Below are 18,132 nucleotides of genomic sequence, written 5' to 3' on the forward strand. Positions count from 1 at the left end.
GCACCAACATGAATTCTAGGACATAAAGGAGGGCTGGACCTGCCTGACACTATGGGGTGGAAAAGCAAGCTAGACCTGGAGCCGGCAGGGCAAGAAGTGCTGCACAGGCCATGAAATGTGTGTGTGTGTGTGTGTGTGTGTGTGTTTAGAAAACTGTTTTGAAAAGCGAAACTCCTTTTAGGTTCACTTTCCAGCAAAGGAGAATTTTTTTTGTGGTGGGTGGGGGAAGGGAGGACAATTTCCTTTATTGAAATTTTTTCCTTTGCTCTCTTTTTCCTCATGCAATCCCCATTTCCTTTCTTGAATGAATGCTGTAAAGTTGAGACTATGAAATACAATGTCAAATGAAGGGTAAATAACAATGAGAAATTGTATGTCAGCAATTTTTTTTTTTTGAGATGAGGCCTCGCTCTGTTGCCCAGGCTAGAATGCAGTGGCGTGATCTCGGCTCACTGCAGCCACCACCTACTTGGTTCAAGCGATTCTCCTGTCTTAGCTTCCTGAGTAGCTGGGATTACAGGCACCCACCACCCACCCCCAGCTAATTTTTGTATTTGTAGTAGAGATGGGTTTTGCCATGCTGGCCAGGCTGGTCTCGAACTCCTGACCTCAAGTGATCCACCTGCCTTGGCCTCCCAAAGGGCTGGGATTACTGGTGTGAGCCACCATGCCCAGCTGGTATGTTGGCCATTTTTTAAAAAGCTGTATTAAGATGCTAGGAAAGTCTTACATCCAGGAAGTTGGACGGTAGACATCAAGAACGAGGTTATGGGGTGCTCATGTTGCACTTATATGCACATGTTATATTATACATAAGAAATTCTATCACATCACACTAGCAGGTTTCAAGTTTAGTGTAACTCAGGGCCCCTCAGAAACTCTGCATGGAGAGGCTGTGGGGAGGATGGGAAAGGACCCACAGACCACGATGAGGACAGAGAGAATGGGAGAGGGCTGAGGCAGGAGCTGCTGAACTTGAGGCTTGAGGCAGGGGGAAGCACGAAGAGGGAAGGCTTTGTGCCGAATTCAGATTTGTGTGGCTTACTAAGTAAACGGCAGCTCAGTGATGTGATGGTGATCTTGCTTCGGAGAAATCTGGTGTGAAAACAGATCATGTCAGTTTTTGCTGTGGTCTCTGGCATTACCCTTACTTAGTGCATTATCACTGCATACAAGGTACACAATAAGTCACTTTTGTAAAAATAGATTTCAAGAGGAAAATTCTTACCAAGTTCCTTGTAATGTCAGGGATTCAATTATAGTTCAGACTGAATCACGTCCCCAGGTATCTATTCGTAACATGTTGCCCTCTTGGTGAGCAAGAAAACATATGATGCAAGTAGAAATTTTGTTCAAGATTAGTATTACAATGGGGTATGTGATTTGCAGTGAAGCAAGACTCATAATTGAATCTCAGAAATGTTTATTTGAAAGCTCCTTTTTCCTTTCAACTACCTTGATTTAATTGTGTGTGTCCTGGCCTTCATTTGGAGATGAGCCTCTGAAAACCATGTTGTTACCTTTAAAACCACTGAGAAAAAGTCCTGACTCCATTGATAAGTTTTCTGGAGGCTACAGGTGTGGCCCAGGGGCTGGGAGGTGGTGACAAGACTAGGAGGTGCAGAAGTCATAATTTTAGGGACCTAGTCTCGTTGAAGCGAAATTTCTAGGGGGTTACCAGGAGAGATGAAGCTCATTTCAAGGCAGGTGCAGGGAAGGTAGAAGGCGCCACTGCTGTGTAGTTGCTTCCTGTGTGATCTAGTAAAACAAACTTGCGGAAGCCACTAGTGAAGTACGTATATTTTTGTCTCTTCACTGTCAGATTTTAAGTGTTTCAAAATGAGGGCTGTTTTCCCATGGTATCTGATTAAAGCTTGTTGCTATTGCTTTCCAAGTGTTTAGTGAAATAAGCCAAAAGCATGGTCTGCTAAGTGGGCAGGTGGGGCAGACCCCCTTCCGGCTCTTTCACTCTCCTACACTTGCTGCGGTGGCCACCTTGGGGCAGGGATTGGAGAAAGCCCTTGAGCTGGCGTAATGCAGCCCAACAGTTGCTTGGACATCACAGTTTAAACCCTGGGTCAGCCCACAACTCTCTGTGCTAGAATATCATCATGGAATCTAACAGGAGTGGCGAGCTCCTGGACCTTGCAGAAGATCAGATCTCCTAAGCTCCCTCCACTAACTGCCAGGCCCACTGTTTCTAGGACAGGCGCAGGAGGGAGGCAGCCTCTCCTTTTCCACTTGGTCCCTCAATGACACAGTGGCTTTCAACACTGGGTCTTGGTGGCGACTCCTGGCCAGCTTTAGAGCGAGTGTTGTCACTGCTGACGATGGGGCCAGCCCAGGACTGAGGCTCCTTTTCATCAGGCTGTTTGTCCCTTTACTTCCTAGTGTCAGCAGTCCTGGGAACAGGAAACGGTTTCTGCAATAGGAAGCAGCAGAAAACTGATGACTAAATACTTTTGAGCTTTGTGGGGAAAATTTCAACGCAGAGATTGCACACGTTCCAAAATACGTGTTTATGAACTGGAGCCCTATCCAGGCCTCCTTTTCAATTCTTAAAATGATGCTATTTACTGAAAGCTTACTCTGTCCCAGGCATGCAGTGAGGCACTCATGCCATCCTAACATCCTTATGCTGCACCACCTTACCTTACAGGCAAGAAAAGAGAGGTGCAGAGAGTTTACGTTGCTTTTAGCAAGTGACAGAGTCGAGATTTGAACCTGGGACCTCTTCAGTGACTTTTCTGGATCCTCCTGCTCTGCAGCTGCCTCAGAGGACCAGCAAATTCTTCAGGAAAAACGTTTCAGGACTTTCCGTCCTTGTTTCAGGACCGTTCCTCTGCATTATCTGTGAGGAGCATTTCTATAGTCTTGACACATGGTTATGCTGTGGGGCTAAGGTATGATTATTTCATATTTCAGTGCAGAAGGAAGTACTTATTAAAAGGCCCCAAACCAGTTGTCTGAGCCTAGAGATGAAAGGCCTCCTTCCCGCACCGGCCTGGGTGCTGAGTGGCCCTGACGCCAGGCCAGCCTGCCACTTACAGCCTGAGACTTGTGTCTGCTCCCTCTTCCCAAACACAGAGGCAGGTCCTGGCTGGGGCCATCTGATGAAGTGTCAGTGCGCCTTCATGAAATCAGGCATGGGACTGACTTAAATGCTGAAATCTGGTGAGCTGAGGGGGAAGAGAAGGTCAAGTCTGGCTGTCGGTCTACAGCGGTCAAGGACCTGGCACACAGCAGGGCCTGCTGCCTCTGCCACCAACAGCCAGGCACCCAGAGAGGAACTGGAGGAGAAGGCGGCTCGCTGCTGGCAGGTCAGCTGATGGGAGAGTTTACAAGACTGTCTTTGTCGTCGCATGCAAGCCCTTCTTCTCCTTCCTGATTCACATTTAAGTTTGCGTTCCTGATCCCCTCACATTCTTTCTGCTCCTTTAACAGCTACACCCGGACAGAGAAAGGACAGCGGCAGGAGCAGGGCCACGTCCCTCTGTGGATCACAGCTTTTAGCTTTCAGTTTCTCACGGCTGCTTAATTCCCAGCTCACAGTATCAATATAGGGCACGCATTTTAGAACTGTTAAATAAAAACGGCTGCTCATTTCACTATGCCACATTTTCTTTCCAACTCAAAAGCATGCTCACTACCAATGGATACTGAGAAAAATACAGTGTCATTAATGTCAGTTAATCAAGTTGGTGGTCCTTGAAGATCTATAAAATGTAACTGTAACACATTTTACAGATTGGCTTAGATAGAATAACTAGGAAATAATAAATGCTAGCATCATCAGTATTACTTGTACAGCTCAGCAAAGGAACGCGAATGGCTACACAGGACTGGGGAAGAACAGAACAGAGATATTTCTTTGTGTGAAATACAGAGTTTATCATAAGGAGGAGAATGAATCACTTTTCATCTCTGGCAGCAACCTGTTTTTTTTAACATATTATTTAGGGAAAATAGAAAGCAAAACTGAAGCCTTTGGTATTTCATTGTCACTGGATAAATGTCATTTGTATAAACCTTTCTAAATTTGGATATATACCCAAAGAACCTACACGTATCTTAGACAAAAACTATCCACTTTCATTACATTTAGTAAAAACTCACAAGCCCAGGATTAATGGACATAAAGATATGAAATAAAATAATTTTCTAAATATGCAAAGAAGCCCATACAAACAGAAGTAATAATCAAAAGGTTGTAACAATTGGTCCAGCACAGGCATAAATGATCAGTGTCTGCCAGCCCTGATGGGGGCAGGGTGCCAGGCATCTTGCCTTTGGTTGCTGGGTTAGGGGGGTCCCGGGGCTCCGGAAGAGGGCCTGGGTAGTATGGCTCAGAGCTGTGACTGCTCACTGAGTGGTGTGAGAATCTTTCAAAATTTAAAAACTGAAAAGGCTGTACTGGTGTGTACTGCTTGAATCTCAGTGCTACAAATAATTGCTCTTAATCTTTTTTTTTTTTTTTTGAGACAGGATCTTGCTCTATTGCCCAGGCTGGAGTGCAGTGGTGCGATCTCAGCTCACTGCAACCTCCATCTCCTGGGTTCAAGCCATTCTTGTGCCTCAGCTTCCCGAGTAGCTGGGATTCCAGGCGTGCGCCACCCCACCCGGCTAATTTTTGTATTTTTTGGTAGAGATGGGGTTTCGCCATATTGGCCAGGCTGGTCTCAAACTCCTGACCTCAAGTGACTCACCTGACTTGGCCTCCCAAAGTGCTGGGATTACAGGCATGAGCCACTGTGCCCTGCCTGCTTTTAATCTTATATCTGAATAAGTAGTGAACAATTCTGATAAAATATCATTGCTATACAAACTCTTCAATGTTAAAACCAGAGGCACTCATTTTCTAACCTGTTATAGATTCAGAGGACTATGGATTCCCTGGCCTAGTTGCCACAAATGCTATGTTTCCTGCTGAGTAAGACATCGCTTACACTCCAAAATACTTCACAAGAATCACTGAATTACATTGCAAAATATGAGCACACAGCATCAAACACTACCTGTCACTGAAGGCAAATAAATCTTCTGTATTTTCAGATGCTATGAGCAGCTTACACGGCTGCTTCCTCTCCTTAGAGTCCAAGTATGTCTCTGTATTTCTTCCTTTTTTTCTTTTGTTCATTCAAAGAAGTAATTATTTAAAGTAGACTACTTGTGAAGCATTTTAAGAGCAGAAAGAGGAATAAGACCTGAATTCTACCTTCAAGGAATTTTTATGCTCTACTTGTAGTAAGTTTCTTCATGAAGAGGTCTAGATGAAATTTTTTAGTGCTCTACTTTCTATTAAGTTGTAATATGTTTAAAAAAATAAGAAAGGTTTGATTTTAATTCTTTGGAAATTACAAAAATGTAACATTTTCAGCCAAATGTGTTGCCTAAGGGAAATAAAAATTCTTAGTGTATATATATATGTGTATATATATATACACATATATATATACACACACACTAAGAATTTATAATTATTTATATATAATATATAATATACATAATATATATTATACATATTACTTATTACTTATTTCAACAAGTTGTGCAAAATTGGACACCTAAAGGTTTTTATATTAATTTCTTATTGCTATTACATGACCATCCATCTGCATACAGGGTTATCCTGGGTGCAGAAATAAAATTACAACAAGGTCAATTTGCTAATGTTGATGAGGATATTTTATTTAGAATCACAGAATTTTAAACCTTCAAATGACTTTGGAGATCACTTAGTTCAACTCGGATTCAGGGTTACTTACGCAGTGCTACACAACTTATCAGCATAGAACAAACAAGGCTTTTTATACCTAGCACAGCAATCCTTTCTCTATACACCATCAGCTAGAATACTGGAAAAAAGAGACTCAAACGCCACAGGTATTTTACTTATTAAAGTACATCTCCTGAGGTACCCAAGTTTAACTTACAGAAAGGTCAACAGTGTGCCTTCCATCACTCAGGACTCTGAAGGTGTGCCTTGAATCCTGTCCTGAATTCAGTAGCTGCCACATGAGTCACATTATGTAGTTAACTCTCTCAGCCTCCGCTGCTTCAGCGGTAAAATGAGGATAATTATTAACTCAGAGTTGCTGCGTACTCAGTAACTGAAGTGCCCGAAGGTTGATCGGGACTCTATAAATGTCAGTCTTTTTTTTTGGTCTTTCCTTGGTCTCACTGGGAACTCAGTTAAGAATGCATGAATATACAGAAATTACTGGAAAAGTACATTTAGGCTCTAAGTTAAATTTTAGTAAAGGATAATGGCATTTGATTAAATGTCTGGGACATGAATAGTCATTCCCCTTGTTGGTAAAATGGTCACCCATATCAACTTTTAAAACTAACTCATAGACTATAAATCCAACATATCCATTTAGTATGTTAAAAAAAATCTAATCACAGATGCATCCTAAAGGGTCCCAATCCCGAAGGAAAAAAATAAAATAAAATAACAATCAACCCAATCCAGGACAGCACCTGTGAAATTGTCTTGCAATCATAAAACCAAGCATCAATCTGGGATCAAAACAAAATGCATTTGTAACTCACTCTCACCTTCCTGTGACTGACAGACAGTTATTTTTTAGGTGGTTTCTGTTTAAATATGGAATGAAGGTTGGATTATATAGCACAAGGACCTGCATCCTGGCTGAGAATGTTTTTACCTCTAAAGTTTCATTTAGGGTCAAATGAGTGGAAACCTTACACTGTCAGTTACCGTTTAACCGTTGTGCAGTAGTTTAAGCTAAATGTTAGTACTACATCTGGAATGATCGTGTCAGTAGTTTAAAAAAGCAGCACAGTTAACACTAGAACAGCTGTGAAGAGCAATGCCTTTCATTTTACAAATGTTGTATTTGTACTAGTAGATATAAATAAGGTTCACTGAGAGGAATCCATGTTACTATCTAATTTGTTCATTTCTTTATATTAAAAAAAATTCCTTTTGAGATCAGCCTGGGCAACAACCTAGGGAGACCACCTCCCCCCTGACCGCCCCCGCCCCGGCCGCCATCTCCACCCCACTCCCCATCCCAACACACACACAAATCCCAAGGCTCTTCCCCTACAAACACTCTAGCTTGATGTTTGAGGCCAACCAAACTCTGGCATCAAATACTCTCTGTGGAAACTCCCACCCTAACACCTGGTACTTTTCCACTTCCCAAGTTCTGTCATTGCTGTCTCCCAACACTCTTTGCTCCGCCTTGAGATCAAATCCACCTCCCTGGTGTGGTCTTGCAATGGCTTCCGGGCAGGCAATGTTGGTGCTCACTGGTATTTTTACAGCATTTTTGTCTTTAGCCTTTACTTGACAGTTATTAGTTAACTTTTTAAATGTACCTGCACATGCTATTAACTCTCAGCTCAGCCTGTAAATGCCTTAGGGTTAATGATATGCATTTACATATAACAGGTATTGGAAATATTTAAGATATTCACATTTGAAATGTTTCATTTTCAATCTTTTAAACAGTACCTGATAAGCCATGTCACAATTTAAAAGTAAAAAAAAAATTTAAAAAGTAAAAAAAAAAAAAGGCATCTCATAATTTAAAAGGATGCTCAAATCTATTAAGACAATAAACAATTATTTTGCAAAGATACCAAGAATGCCCCAATTCCTTTTAGGAAAATCTAAAGACTAAGATTTTCAAAAAGAACATTGGTACAAAAAGCCATAAAACCCTGAATCTTACATCCAAGGAACATTACAGTTCTTTCAAGGACTCTGTGGTGATAAAGAAAGGTTTGGAATACTGCAAATTTCTATTTTAAATGTTAAGAATAGCAATAAGCAAATAGAGCCAATCAAATTTAACAGAATAGAAACTATGTTTCCACTCCTGGTTAATTACTGATGTTAGAATGTGGAAACATTTTTAGTGTCAACATATTAGATGACAACTTTTCACAGTGAAAAAACCTATTATAGGGATCTTCAACTGGAGGCTCATTCTGTATATATACTTACTACATGTTGTAACTTATTTTGAATACTGTATTAAGATAACATTTTTGTAATAATGTAATTATTACAAAGTTAGTCTTTCTACATTTTTTTTTTTTGAGACAGGGTCTTGCTCTGTTGTCCAGGCTGGAGTGTAATCGTGTGATCACAGCTCACTGCAACCTCTGCCTCCCTGATCCTCCCACCTCAACCTCCCAAGTAGCTGGGTCTACAGGTATGTGGCATCAGACTGTTAATTTTTGTATTTTCTGTAGAGACAGAGTCTCACTATGTTGCCTAGACTGGTTTCAAAATCCTGGGCTCAAGTGATCCACCTGCCTTGGCCTCCCAAAATGCTGGGATCACTGGTACAAGCACCACACCCGACCCTCTGCAGCTACTTACTACTCCTAAGCATCAGCTCTCTCATCTCTGAAATATGGCTCTTCCTGCCTACCTCAAATATTGGCTGTAAGGATGAAAATAAACAATGAAGATAAGGGTTTTGCAGAGCTTCTGGTCCATAACAAGTACTTAATACTTCTTTTGGACACATATTTAATAAGTGCCTACATGTACCATATGCTGATCTAGGTGTTGGAAATTCCTAATAGAAGAAACTCCTTTTTCTCATGGAGCTTACAATGTTGCTGCCAGTGGCAAACAAGTTGACCCATAGTTACGTCAGGTGGAAACAAATGGTATGAAAAGAACCTGGGGTAAGCGGATGGAAGAAGGGAGGAGGTGTTTGCCTGCACAAAGGCGCCATTTTACATAGGGTGTTAAGGGACACCTTCTAAAGATAAATAGGAGCAGGGGTCGCCGATGTATGGGGAAAAGCTTTCCGAGGAGAGCAAACACCAAGGGCAGAGTCCTGGGGAGGGTAAGCATGCTTGGAATGTTTAAGGATCCAGACAGATTCCACGGGGGTGCAGCCAAGTGGGCTGTGGGAGGAGAGGAAGGACATAAGGTCAGTGATGCACCAGGGGCACACCTGTCATCTTGCAGGCCTTGGTAAGCTCTTCGGATTTTTTCTTTCTTTTTTTTTTTTTTGAGATAAGAAACCTTTGAGGGACTGTCAGGAAGTGAGGTGATCTACACAGATTTGAAAAGGTAACCTGCCAGGCACGGTGGCTCACGCCTGTAATCCCAGCACTTTGGGAGGCTGAGGCAGGCGGATCACCTGAGGCCGGGAGTTCGAGACCAGCCTGACCAACATGGAGAAACCCCCGTCTCTATTAAAAATTCAAAATTAGCTAGGCGTGGTGGCGCATGCCTGTAATCCCAGCTACTCGGGAGGCTGGGGCAGGAGAATCACTTGAATCCGGGAGGCAGAGGTTGCAGTGAGCCGAGATTGCGCCATTGCACTCCAGCCTGGGTGACAAGAGCGAAATTCCGTTTCAAAAAAGAAAAAAAAAAAAAAAGTAACACACAGTAACTATTATCAAATGCTGTAACCGTAAGTGATTTAATACATAGGAAATGAAAATTGCCTATCATTTTTCTTTAATCTGGTTTAAATGGTTGAGCCTTATGACACTGCCGTTTCTACGGGTCAAAAATGGTGGAATATTGTCATAAAATTCAACCTGATTTAAAGGATAGGTCAAGGAAAAAAAGCAAAAAATAAAAAGCTTTAGAATAAAATATAATTGGATTACAATCCCAGACACAAGACTCATTAGCTATATTCTTGCGCAAGTTACTTAACTTCATCTTTCCTGGGTTTCCCCTTATTTGTAAAATAGGGATAACAGTCTAACCTAAGCCCAAGTTGTACTGATGATTAAATGAGATATGCATGCAGGACATTCAGCATAGTGCCTAGGAGCTTAATAAATAAGCAAGCCATTAAGAAGGGGATTGCATCTTTTACACTAGCAGCATCAAAACCTTGATTTTGATTTTTCTAGGTACTGAAACAGCCCTCATTACTTAGAGACCATAGCTTTTTTGCGAGTTACTATTCCCTGCATTTACAAAATTCATCTTTAAACAGGCTATTCAGTAAGTAAATATTCTATGGCTCTAAAACAGACACGGCTGTTGCAGAATTTGAAACATCTGACAGTTAACATTTTTAATGTTGTCTACCAAGGCTATTATATCTCCTCTGTCAAAGTAACTTAATTTTAAAAACGAACTCTGTGCTTGTTAAACGAAAAGGCCAGAAGCTACTGGCCACTCAGCGTTCGTTTGAAATTCTTACAATGCCTTCAGTACAATTCAAACTTAGAGGTGATTCTCAGAATTCGTGTGAAGCAACATTTTACAAAAAAAGTCAACTACGTTCACTGTTAAGTCAGAAGACAGAATGATTAACAGAAAATTTCAGCCGCGAATTACTCTCACATGGCCAACTGGATATTAAATAACTTTGCATTATTTTAATGGAATGTTATAAAGGATTTGCAACAAAATGCAGACGTAGATTTAGGGACTGCCGACTTCTATAGATCAAGGACTTCATTGTTGCAGCTCAGGAAATTCTTCCAAACAAGTCTAAATGTTGGAAATCCACCAAACTGCAGACAAAGACCTCTTGCCTCCGTATTCTTTCTTCATCTGTAAAAATGTTGACTTCTGCTTTTCAGACTACGCGCACAGGCTATTTCCTACTGCGGCTTCATTCCCTCACGGAACACTGACGCCATCGCGAAGGAAGCATTTCGAGCACGATTGACGCTCCCCTTATTATTTGCTGAGCCGCTGCGCTCGGGTCTCGCTACGATTTGCTTTCAGAATAACGGGAAGGTACAACAAGATCGCTTCCCTGCAGGCGCGTCACCCGCGTGGCCCGGACCCCCCACGCCCGCCCCGTGGGTGCGCACGCGTGTCCGCGCAGGCTTCCCCCCTGGCGAGCGCGAGGCTCCTCTCCGCCGTGCTGCTTTCCAGCCTCTCAGCAAATCACAAACACCGAAGAGAGCCACGGCGGCGACGGGAGGGGCGTCGCGTGTGCTTCCCTCGGCGACAAAGCGGCAGCCGGGCGCGCCGGCCGAGGGCGCCCGGCGCGGAGTCCCGCAAAGGCGGACGCTGCGGCACGCGCCTCGAAAAGCCTCAAACTCCTATACTCGGCTCCCCCGCCCCGCCCCGCCCCCGCCCCACCCCCGCCCCGCACCCAAGACCCGCGCCGTGGCGGGCTCGACGGCCAAGGAAAGCCCACCAGCCATCCGCACCGTGGGCTACGGGCCAGGACCCGGCCCTAAACAGCCAGACCCAGCCCCTGGGCAGCTGCCGCCCCCAGCCCTGCCCTCGCCCCACGCAGGCGCGCTCCGGGCCCCTCCCCTCCCCCACCGAGCGCTCGCGGGTGCCGGCGGGGGCGGAGCGACCCTCGGAAGGGGCGTGGCCACCAGGCTCGACACGCGCACGCGCTCTGGAGCCCCACGGCTACGTGTCGGGCCACGTGATGCCCACCCCGAAAGTCCCCCGTGAAGCAACAGGACGTTAAAAAAAAATTTCTCTTCTGCGGGGTGGATAAGAGGTTCTGAAAAAACTATAGTAACGGGAGGCGAGGCGGAGGCAGCGCTGGCGCGTCCCGCTGGAATTCCTCTCGCCTGCGGCGCCAGCCCCGACCGCGCCCGCGGCCCCACCCGCCCCGTACCGTGGAAAGCCCCGCGCCCCCCCGCGGCCGTCGGCCCCGCAGCCCACACCCACCCGCCCAGGGCGCCCCGCACGGCGGCGACCCAGTCCCTGCGCCCAGGCCCGGGCCCGCCGAGCGCCGCCTCCCGTCACGCTCCCGTTGTCCCCGTCGCCCGCCCCGCCGGGGAGGCAGGGAGGAGGGGGTACGGCGCCGGCGGCTGCCCGGGTCGGGGGGCGGCGGGCTGTGGGCAGCGGGAGCGCGCCGGCCGGGCCCTGCTAACGGCCGCCCTGCGCGGCCCCGCCCGCCGCCCGCCCCCGGCCCTCCCCGCGCCGCTGCCCCTCCCCCCGCCGCCGCCGCCGCTGCTGCCGCCGCCGCTGGCAGCGCCGCCTGAACTGAGGCGAACTCCGCCGCCAAGTGAGTGAGGAGGAGGAGGAGGAGAAGGAGGAGGAGGAAGAGGAGGAGCGCAGTCAGAGCGCGGCGGCAGCGGCAGCGGCAGAGGCGCCGCGGCGGGGACCAGCCCAGAGAGACCCCCGAGCCCGCGGCACAGGCGGCGGCGGCGCTGAGCGGGCTCGACTAGCCGAGCAAGCGGCGGCCCCGGCTCCTCCTCGTCCGGCGCCAGCAGCCCGCGCCCCGCGCCCGCACTCGGCCAGCCGAGACCCGCCTCCCGCCCGCCCGCCGGCCTCGTGAGGGACGCGCCGAGCCGGGCGGCCGAGAGCGGCGGCGGCTGGGAGCGCGTCGGGCCCGGGCGGAAAGTGCCTGCGGGGGGCGGGCGAGCGCGCGGTGCCGGCCGCCCCGGGGCTCGGCGCGGGAGCCAGAGCGGGAGCCGGCGCGGAGCGGGACGCCGGGTCCCGAGCGGCCCGCGGCCGGGGCTCGCCCCCGCCCCTCCCTCCTCTCCGGCGGCGGCGGCGGCGGCGGGCGGAGTGAGCTGCGGAGCCTGGAATATGGTCGGGGAAATGGAAACGAAGGAGAAGCCGAAGCCCACCCCAGATTACCTGATGCAGCTGATGAACGACAAGAAGCTCATGAGCAGCCTGCCCAACTTCTGCGGGATCTTCAACCACCTCGAGCGGCTGCTGGACGAAGGTGAGCGTCTCCAGGGCCCCGGCCCCGGCCCGACCCCCGCCGGGGCAGCCCCTTTCCCCACTTGGGATGGTGGGGAGGGCGGGAAGGTCACGGCCGGGCGGGACCGAGCGCCGGGGGGACGGGGAGGCCGGGAGGGCGCACAAAGGGGGCGCCGGGCCGGGCTTGTGGCGGGCGGGCGGGCCGGGGTGGATCCGCCGGTGCCGGACGCCCCCTGCCCGGCCGGGACCCCGCGCCGCTGGCGTCCAAGTTTGCGCGCGGCAGAGGGCTGCGGGGTGAGCCCTGCGGCCCCTCTAGCTTTGGCGGTCACATTTCCGAGAGGCCGGCGGGGGCCGCGCGGACTCGGTGGTCCTCGCCGAGCCCTCCCGAGAGCAGGCCCACGCCGCGCCGCCGGCCTGGAGGACGCGTGTTCCCGGCGCGGGCCCCGCTCCTTCGCTTGGCCTCCCGAGCCTGCTCTGCGCGGACCCCCGCTGCCCCGCGTTCGGGAGCTCTCCCCTCCCGTGAGGACTAAAGCGGGGTTTCGTGCTTGGGGAGTTGGTGCAGCTGGTAAATACTAAGTGGAAGTCAGCGTGGGGCTCGTTAGTTTAAAGAAATTCCGTAGGAGACCGAAATTATGCTGGCGTAGCCGACAGGGAGGACGAAGTGACGGCGAAAAGCACTTTTTTCCCTTTTGTTTGGGGAAGCGAGAACTGTTAGGGAGTTGAACTTCACTTTTCGGGGGTGGGGGGTGGGGGTGGAGTGCGAAATAACGCGATGACAGATCGGAGCGCAGCCTGAGTTAGAAGAACTTGGGCGGGGAGGGTTTGCTCCCGGGGACGCAGCCGCCTGAGTTTGTAGGACAGGGAATCGAGACGTTTGGAAAGGGCGAAATAAAATTGAGCCAAAGTTTCCAAAACGCTTTATGGAGCGCTGTGGGGAGTGAAGAATGACAAGAAGATTAATGTTGACCAACTCTGGAATTTTCTTAAGAAGTTCTCATAGTAGTACCTGAAGTATTAATTTCTAGTAGCTGTGGGTTTCTGTGGACGCCTAGAGAAAAAAAAAATGACCACAAAAAGTCTGTTTCGAAAATCGACTAGCCAGGAGTTTTTTTTTTTTTTTTTTTTCTCCTTAGAGGCATCACCGGAGGACTGTGTAAAGGAAACTGAAAACTATAGGTTGAAGAGATGAACAATGGAGTTTAGATTTTTCGCAAGAATTTCGAGATTTTAAAAATAGAGTCGGGGAACAGGAGTTTGAAGCTTGGGGAGTTGGAATGTCACTAGAGAACAAAAGGCCGGAAATGTTTCCATGATAAAAAAAATGGTTAAAGAAAAATCCCAGGAGTTCTGTTGTCTTGAAAGTCATAGAAACAACTTAAAAGTAGAAAATGGTTAGGTGTTACGGCTTTCTCGTTGTTTTGCTTCCGTATGTTAAACATACAGCACTCACCAACATTGAAATGGGCATTTTCCACTGTTGGAACAGCAAATCTGTTAATTTCAAGTTGCTCCAGAGAAAACCTGAGCTGTCCCTTTAAGGAGTTCTGCTTTTCCTTTTTGTGTTGGCATTTGAAAGATTGTGGAGGCAGAAAACTTTCTGGAATGTCAAAAAAAAAAAAAAATTGCTGGAACTCTTAAATTGAGTATTTCCAAATGTGAGCGCTAAGGGGCGCCAGTTATTTTTTAACCATGAAAATGGTTGGAACAAAATGTGTAACATACTCGATCTGACCTATATTAAGTTTAGTTGAAACTTCAATTATAGATTATTTGATTTGTCATCATGTGTTTATGTAGCGTTTTCGAACATTGAAAATACTTTCCTTAAAATTATTGGCATAACTTTATGACGTTTCAAAAATAACACTCTTACTATCTTCTGCTTGGCATATTTTGGTTAAGTTAAAATTTTAGTAGTATTAGTAACAATTTCTGATGAAAGTTTTTTTTCTTGAGTTCAGTTGTTTAGAAGGAATCCTTTATCGACGATAAAATGAAAATAGGCCTTGACAATATTTAGGGTTAATTAAAATTAAATTGCATTCCTGAAATGTTGAATTCAAAGACTAATAGGAGATTCCAAAAAAAAGTTTGAAAATACTTTTACCTTATGTATACTATTTAAAAAGCTGCATAGTTTTGAGTTCTTTAGTTTTAAAAGGTTTCTTTTGCTTTTATGTTGATCTAAAATCTGTAAATTTAGAGCTGATTCCTTGTTACCAAGTTTCCAACCTTAGGCTTTAATAATTTTTAATCTTTCAAATCCAGAAATTTCAATTATGTCATTGTCTCTAACAAAGGCTTCTCTGTGGTTGGAAATAGTACTCGTTTGCGTTTTAAATGTAGGAGACCACTATGATATTTCCTAGATAATGTTTGTTTCCCCTTCCCCTTTTAATGTAGTTTACTCCATCTCTCATCTTAATCTATCTTTAGTTTTAGCCTTGTCAATTTCCCAGTGTAAAGATTGCTTCTGTGTGGCATATAGTATGTTTAAAATGGGCAATATAATGACGAGGAAGTTTGATTGTTTTTTATCAGAGCAGTACAAACATGCAGGAAAAAGGGCTATTCCTTAGTGTGGAATAAGCTGCTTCCTGTAATTGTTAGCCTTGTTATAAACTTAATTTGACTTAAGAAAAATATTGGTTTCTGAAGTCCATCACATTTTTTTTTGGGATGATTTAATTGTGAAATTTGGCATCTTGTGCTTTACCCCTTTGTGGTTTGTCATTGTCCAAAACAAATTAATCATGACTTTTGTTTCTGGTTAGGCATTACTTTTTTGTTGTTGTTTTGCCTATAATGCTTGGCTGAAAAATTATTTTTACATTTAGATAAAATTTAGTAAAAATTTTACTTTAGTGATTGGTTTAATGAAGTTAACATCGTACTTAGAGTAGATGTATTTTCTGATAATTAGGAATTTTAAATGAGATTTTACATTTTTTATTTTAAAATATTTTTCAAAGAATAAGCTTTTAAAAAATGTGCTTGTCAGCCTAAGAATTTCCATTTGGCTAGTTACAAATTTGAGGATTAAGTGTGCTGGTTTTCCTAGTTGATGAAGACTTGGATGTTTTAGAATGAGTATTTCAATTCCTTGCCAAGTTAACCTTTAGTCTCTATCCTGACTGTGGACAGTCCTTTTGTTTTACTGCTTGTTTTTGTTTTGTTTTGTTTTTTGCTGTTGCCGGTGGTGGGGATGTGTGTGCCAGCTCTTCCACTGAAGTATCTTCAACACGGTTGTTTTTTAAAGTTGTGAATACATTTTAGGTTGGGCCCGTCATATAAAGGGCATAAACTTGAGTTTGAAACCTTTTATTGAAGATAGAGATGATTATAGGATTACACATAAAACCTAGGTCTTAAACTGCCCTACCTTTAGAGAGACGTTTTCAACTGAACCCTTAGAGAAGATAATATATGGTTTTCAAAAAAACAAACTTTTTTTGTCATGAGAATGAAACAACAGTAGTTGAATGCAAATTGTTTTAATAAAGTTTTGTAATTTAGAATCCAGAAGGTGAAGAGTACAGTCTATTAGACTTAACAATCCTGTATTAGGGGAAAATGGAGAACTAGTATTTTAAAAGCAGATTTTGAGTTTTCAATTTTTTAGGTGGAGGAGGGGTTAAAGCTGCTGATACAGAAATAAAAAATGTGTAATGAGGAAGAACAGTCTAAATCTTTTTATGGTGGGTATCAGAAAAATTAGTTTGTGGCTCAGAAAAGAGAGCAGATGGATTAGAATGCCGTATTACTGATTTGAAAATGTATTTTCATTTTCTCATGGTCTTTTTGTGTTTACAATAAACTTTCTGTCTGACCTGTTTAGTTTTTACCCTGCCTGCTCCCTCTCCTTTAAATATATGAGTAAAAATATTTTGTTAAAACTTGCTTAAATGGTTGCTATTTTTTCATGTTAATGTTTATTTTCACTTCTTTTGCCTCTGTTATTGGATGTATCAAGGTTTTCTTACCATCATTTTTTTTTCCTGAGAATTCATTTACAAAAGCTTTGACTTAAGAATTATATGGTTGTTGGTATTGAGAGGACTCTTGCTATAGAGATTTCTTACAAAAAGCTTTTCTTTTTGTCTGAAGAAGCAATTGTTGTTGTCAGTAATCATCTTCTGTAACAAACAGATTTTAAGGTGAAATAATCTGTTCTTTAGGAACTAAGATTTTGCTTTTGTACACAGCCCTTGAATTAGTGGTAGCAAGAAGGAAGCTACTATTTATAATCACTTCTTTCCATTATCTTTTCTCACCCAGGAGGTGTCAGCAGCTATATATTGGCAGTCACGGAAAAGATCAATTGTATCATTATGGGGCGTTTATTAAACATTCATTCTGTACTTTTAAAGCTAAATTCCCCTGTAGGTGGAAGGTGATTCCTTTGGAAACCGTATCCAGTTTACATGTTTTGTAGTAAAAGTTGTATCCGACTGTAACACAGTTGATAGAAATAGGTCTCTTTGCTAGTCACATTTACTAGCGTATTTGGGATGGACACTTTTTCTTAAATGACTGAGAATGTCAAGTTAAATCAAGTTAATTTGACTTCTTAAATGCTTTATGCACATTATATTTCTGTTAATGCTTCACTAGTCACTGTCGCTGTCCTGGAGCTGATTGAAATTGGTCAGTTTCCCATAAGAGCAAATGGTTTTTGGTTTCCTTTTTCAGGGAAATAGATTTCTGTGATGAAAAAAGTGAAGTATAATAAAACCCTCATGCTTTGACCCGGCCTTCACTGAAGCATGATTCAGATTCTTTTTCTGAGGCCAATATACTTAGACATGTAAGGGCTTTTCTTTTGTTTTTGTTTTTGTTTTTTCTTTTTGGTGGTTTTTTCTTTCCCCTTTTTTTTTATGGTTTGGTTTGGTTTTTATATCAAGGGAATTACACCAGTATGATCATAGGAGCAACTTTTTATAAACTGACTGGAACTACAGTTTAATTTACTTGAGAAATTCAGTGTAGCTAATACATTTGTTTGATTTATTTGTTTGATGTTGCAGTTGTAAGCAAAATTTGCCCTTCTCTGTTGGAGATGGAAAATGCTGTGACATTGTTGGTTTTTGTTTGTTGATAACTTAAAAGGCAGCCCACTGAGCAACTTTCTGCTATTGGTATGTCAGCTGTTATGAACCTATCCAAGGTTCTATTTTAAGGCCAAGGGATGGGGAGTGGTGAGTGGGCCTATGTTACGAGGTCACACAGATATATACCAGCTTTTTATTTACATGATCAACGGGACTTCATTTTTTTCTCCAGTCCCTCCTGTATTTGACATTAAGACAGCTTAATGTGAATTTTAAGTGCAATAATGTGTTGTTTACCCTTAATGATAACTTTTAGGGAATATTTATACCCCTTTAAAAAAGTTTTGAGCCCAAAATAGCTAGATTATTTGGTGTTTTACAGTTATATTTTTTACTTAACAGAAAAGCACAACTAACAATAAACTTTTATAGTGAATATAGTTTGTTATGTTAGTGGGACTGTTAAGAAATTTGTTTATAACC

At 44.4% G+C, this 18,132-nt stretch overlaps 1 protein-coding gene across 11 annotated transcripts in view; it reads left to right on the plus strand.

Annotated features, from left to right (window-relative positions):
* The first annotated feature begins 3,464 nt into the window (after positions 1–3,464).
* The window catches only part of QKI (QKI, KH domain containing RNA binding), a 173,591-nt gene continuing 158,923 nt past the window's right edge, over positions 3,465–18,132 (plus strand). For 3 of the 11 annotated variants that reach the window (XM_055269193.2, XM_055269198.2, XM_063623376.1), the window contains exon 1: positions 11,912–12,620. In XM_055269193.2, coding sequence (XP_055125168.1) covers positions 12,479–12,620 — 142 coding nt within the window. In that variant the 5' untranslated portion in view covers positions 11,912–12,478. Of the gene's footprint in view, positions 3,488–11,909; positions 12,621–18,132 lie in introns of those variants that run through there. The other 8 variants (XM_055269255.2, XM_055269245.2, XM_055269209.2 and 5 more) reach the window with 5 other exon arrangements.

Source organism: Symphalangus syndactylus, chromosome 2 (assembly GCF_028878055.3).
Source record: "Symphalangus syndactylus isolate Jambi chromosome 2, NHGRI_mSymSyn1-v2.1_pri, whole genome shotgun sequence".
Taxonomy (NCBI): domain Eukaryota; kingdom Metazoa; phylum Chordata; class Mammalia; order Primates; family Hylobatidae; genus Symphalangus; species Symphalangus syndactylus.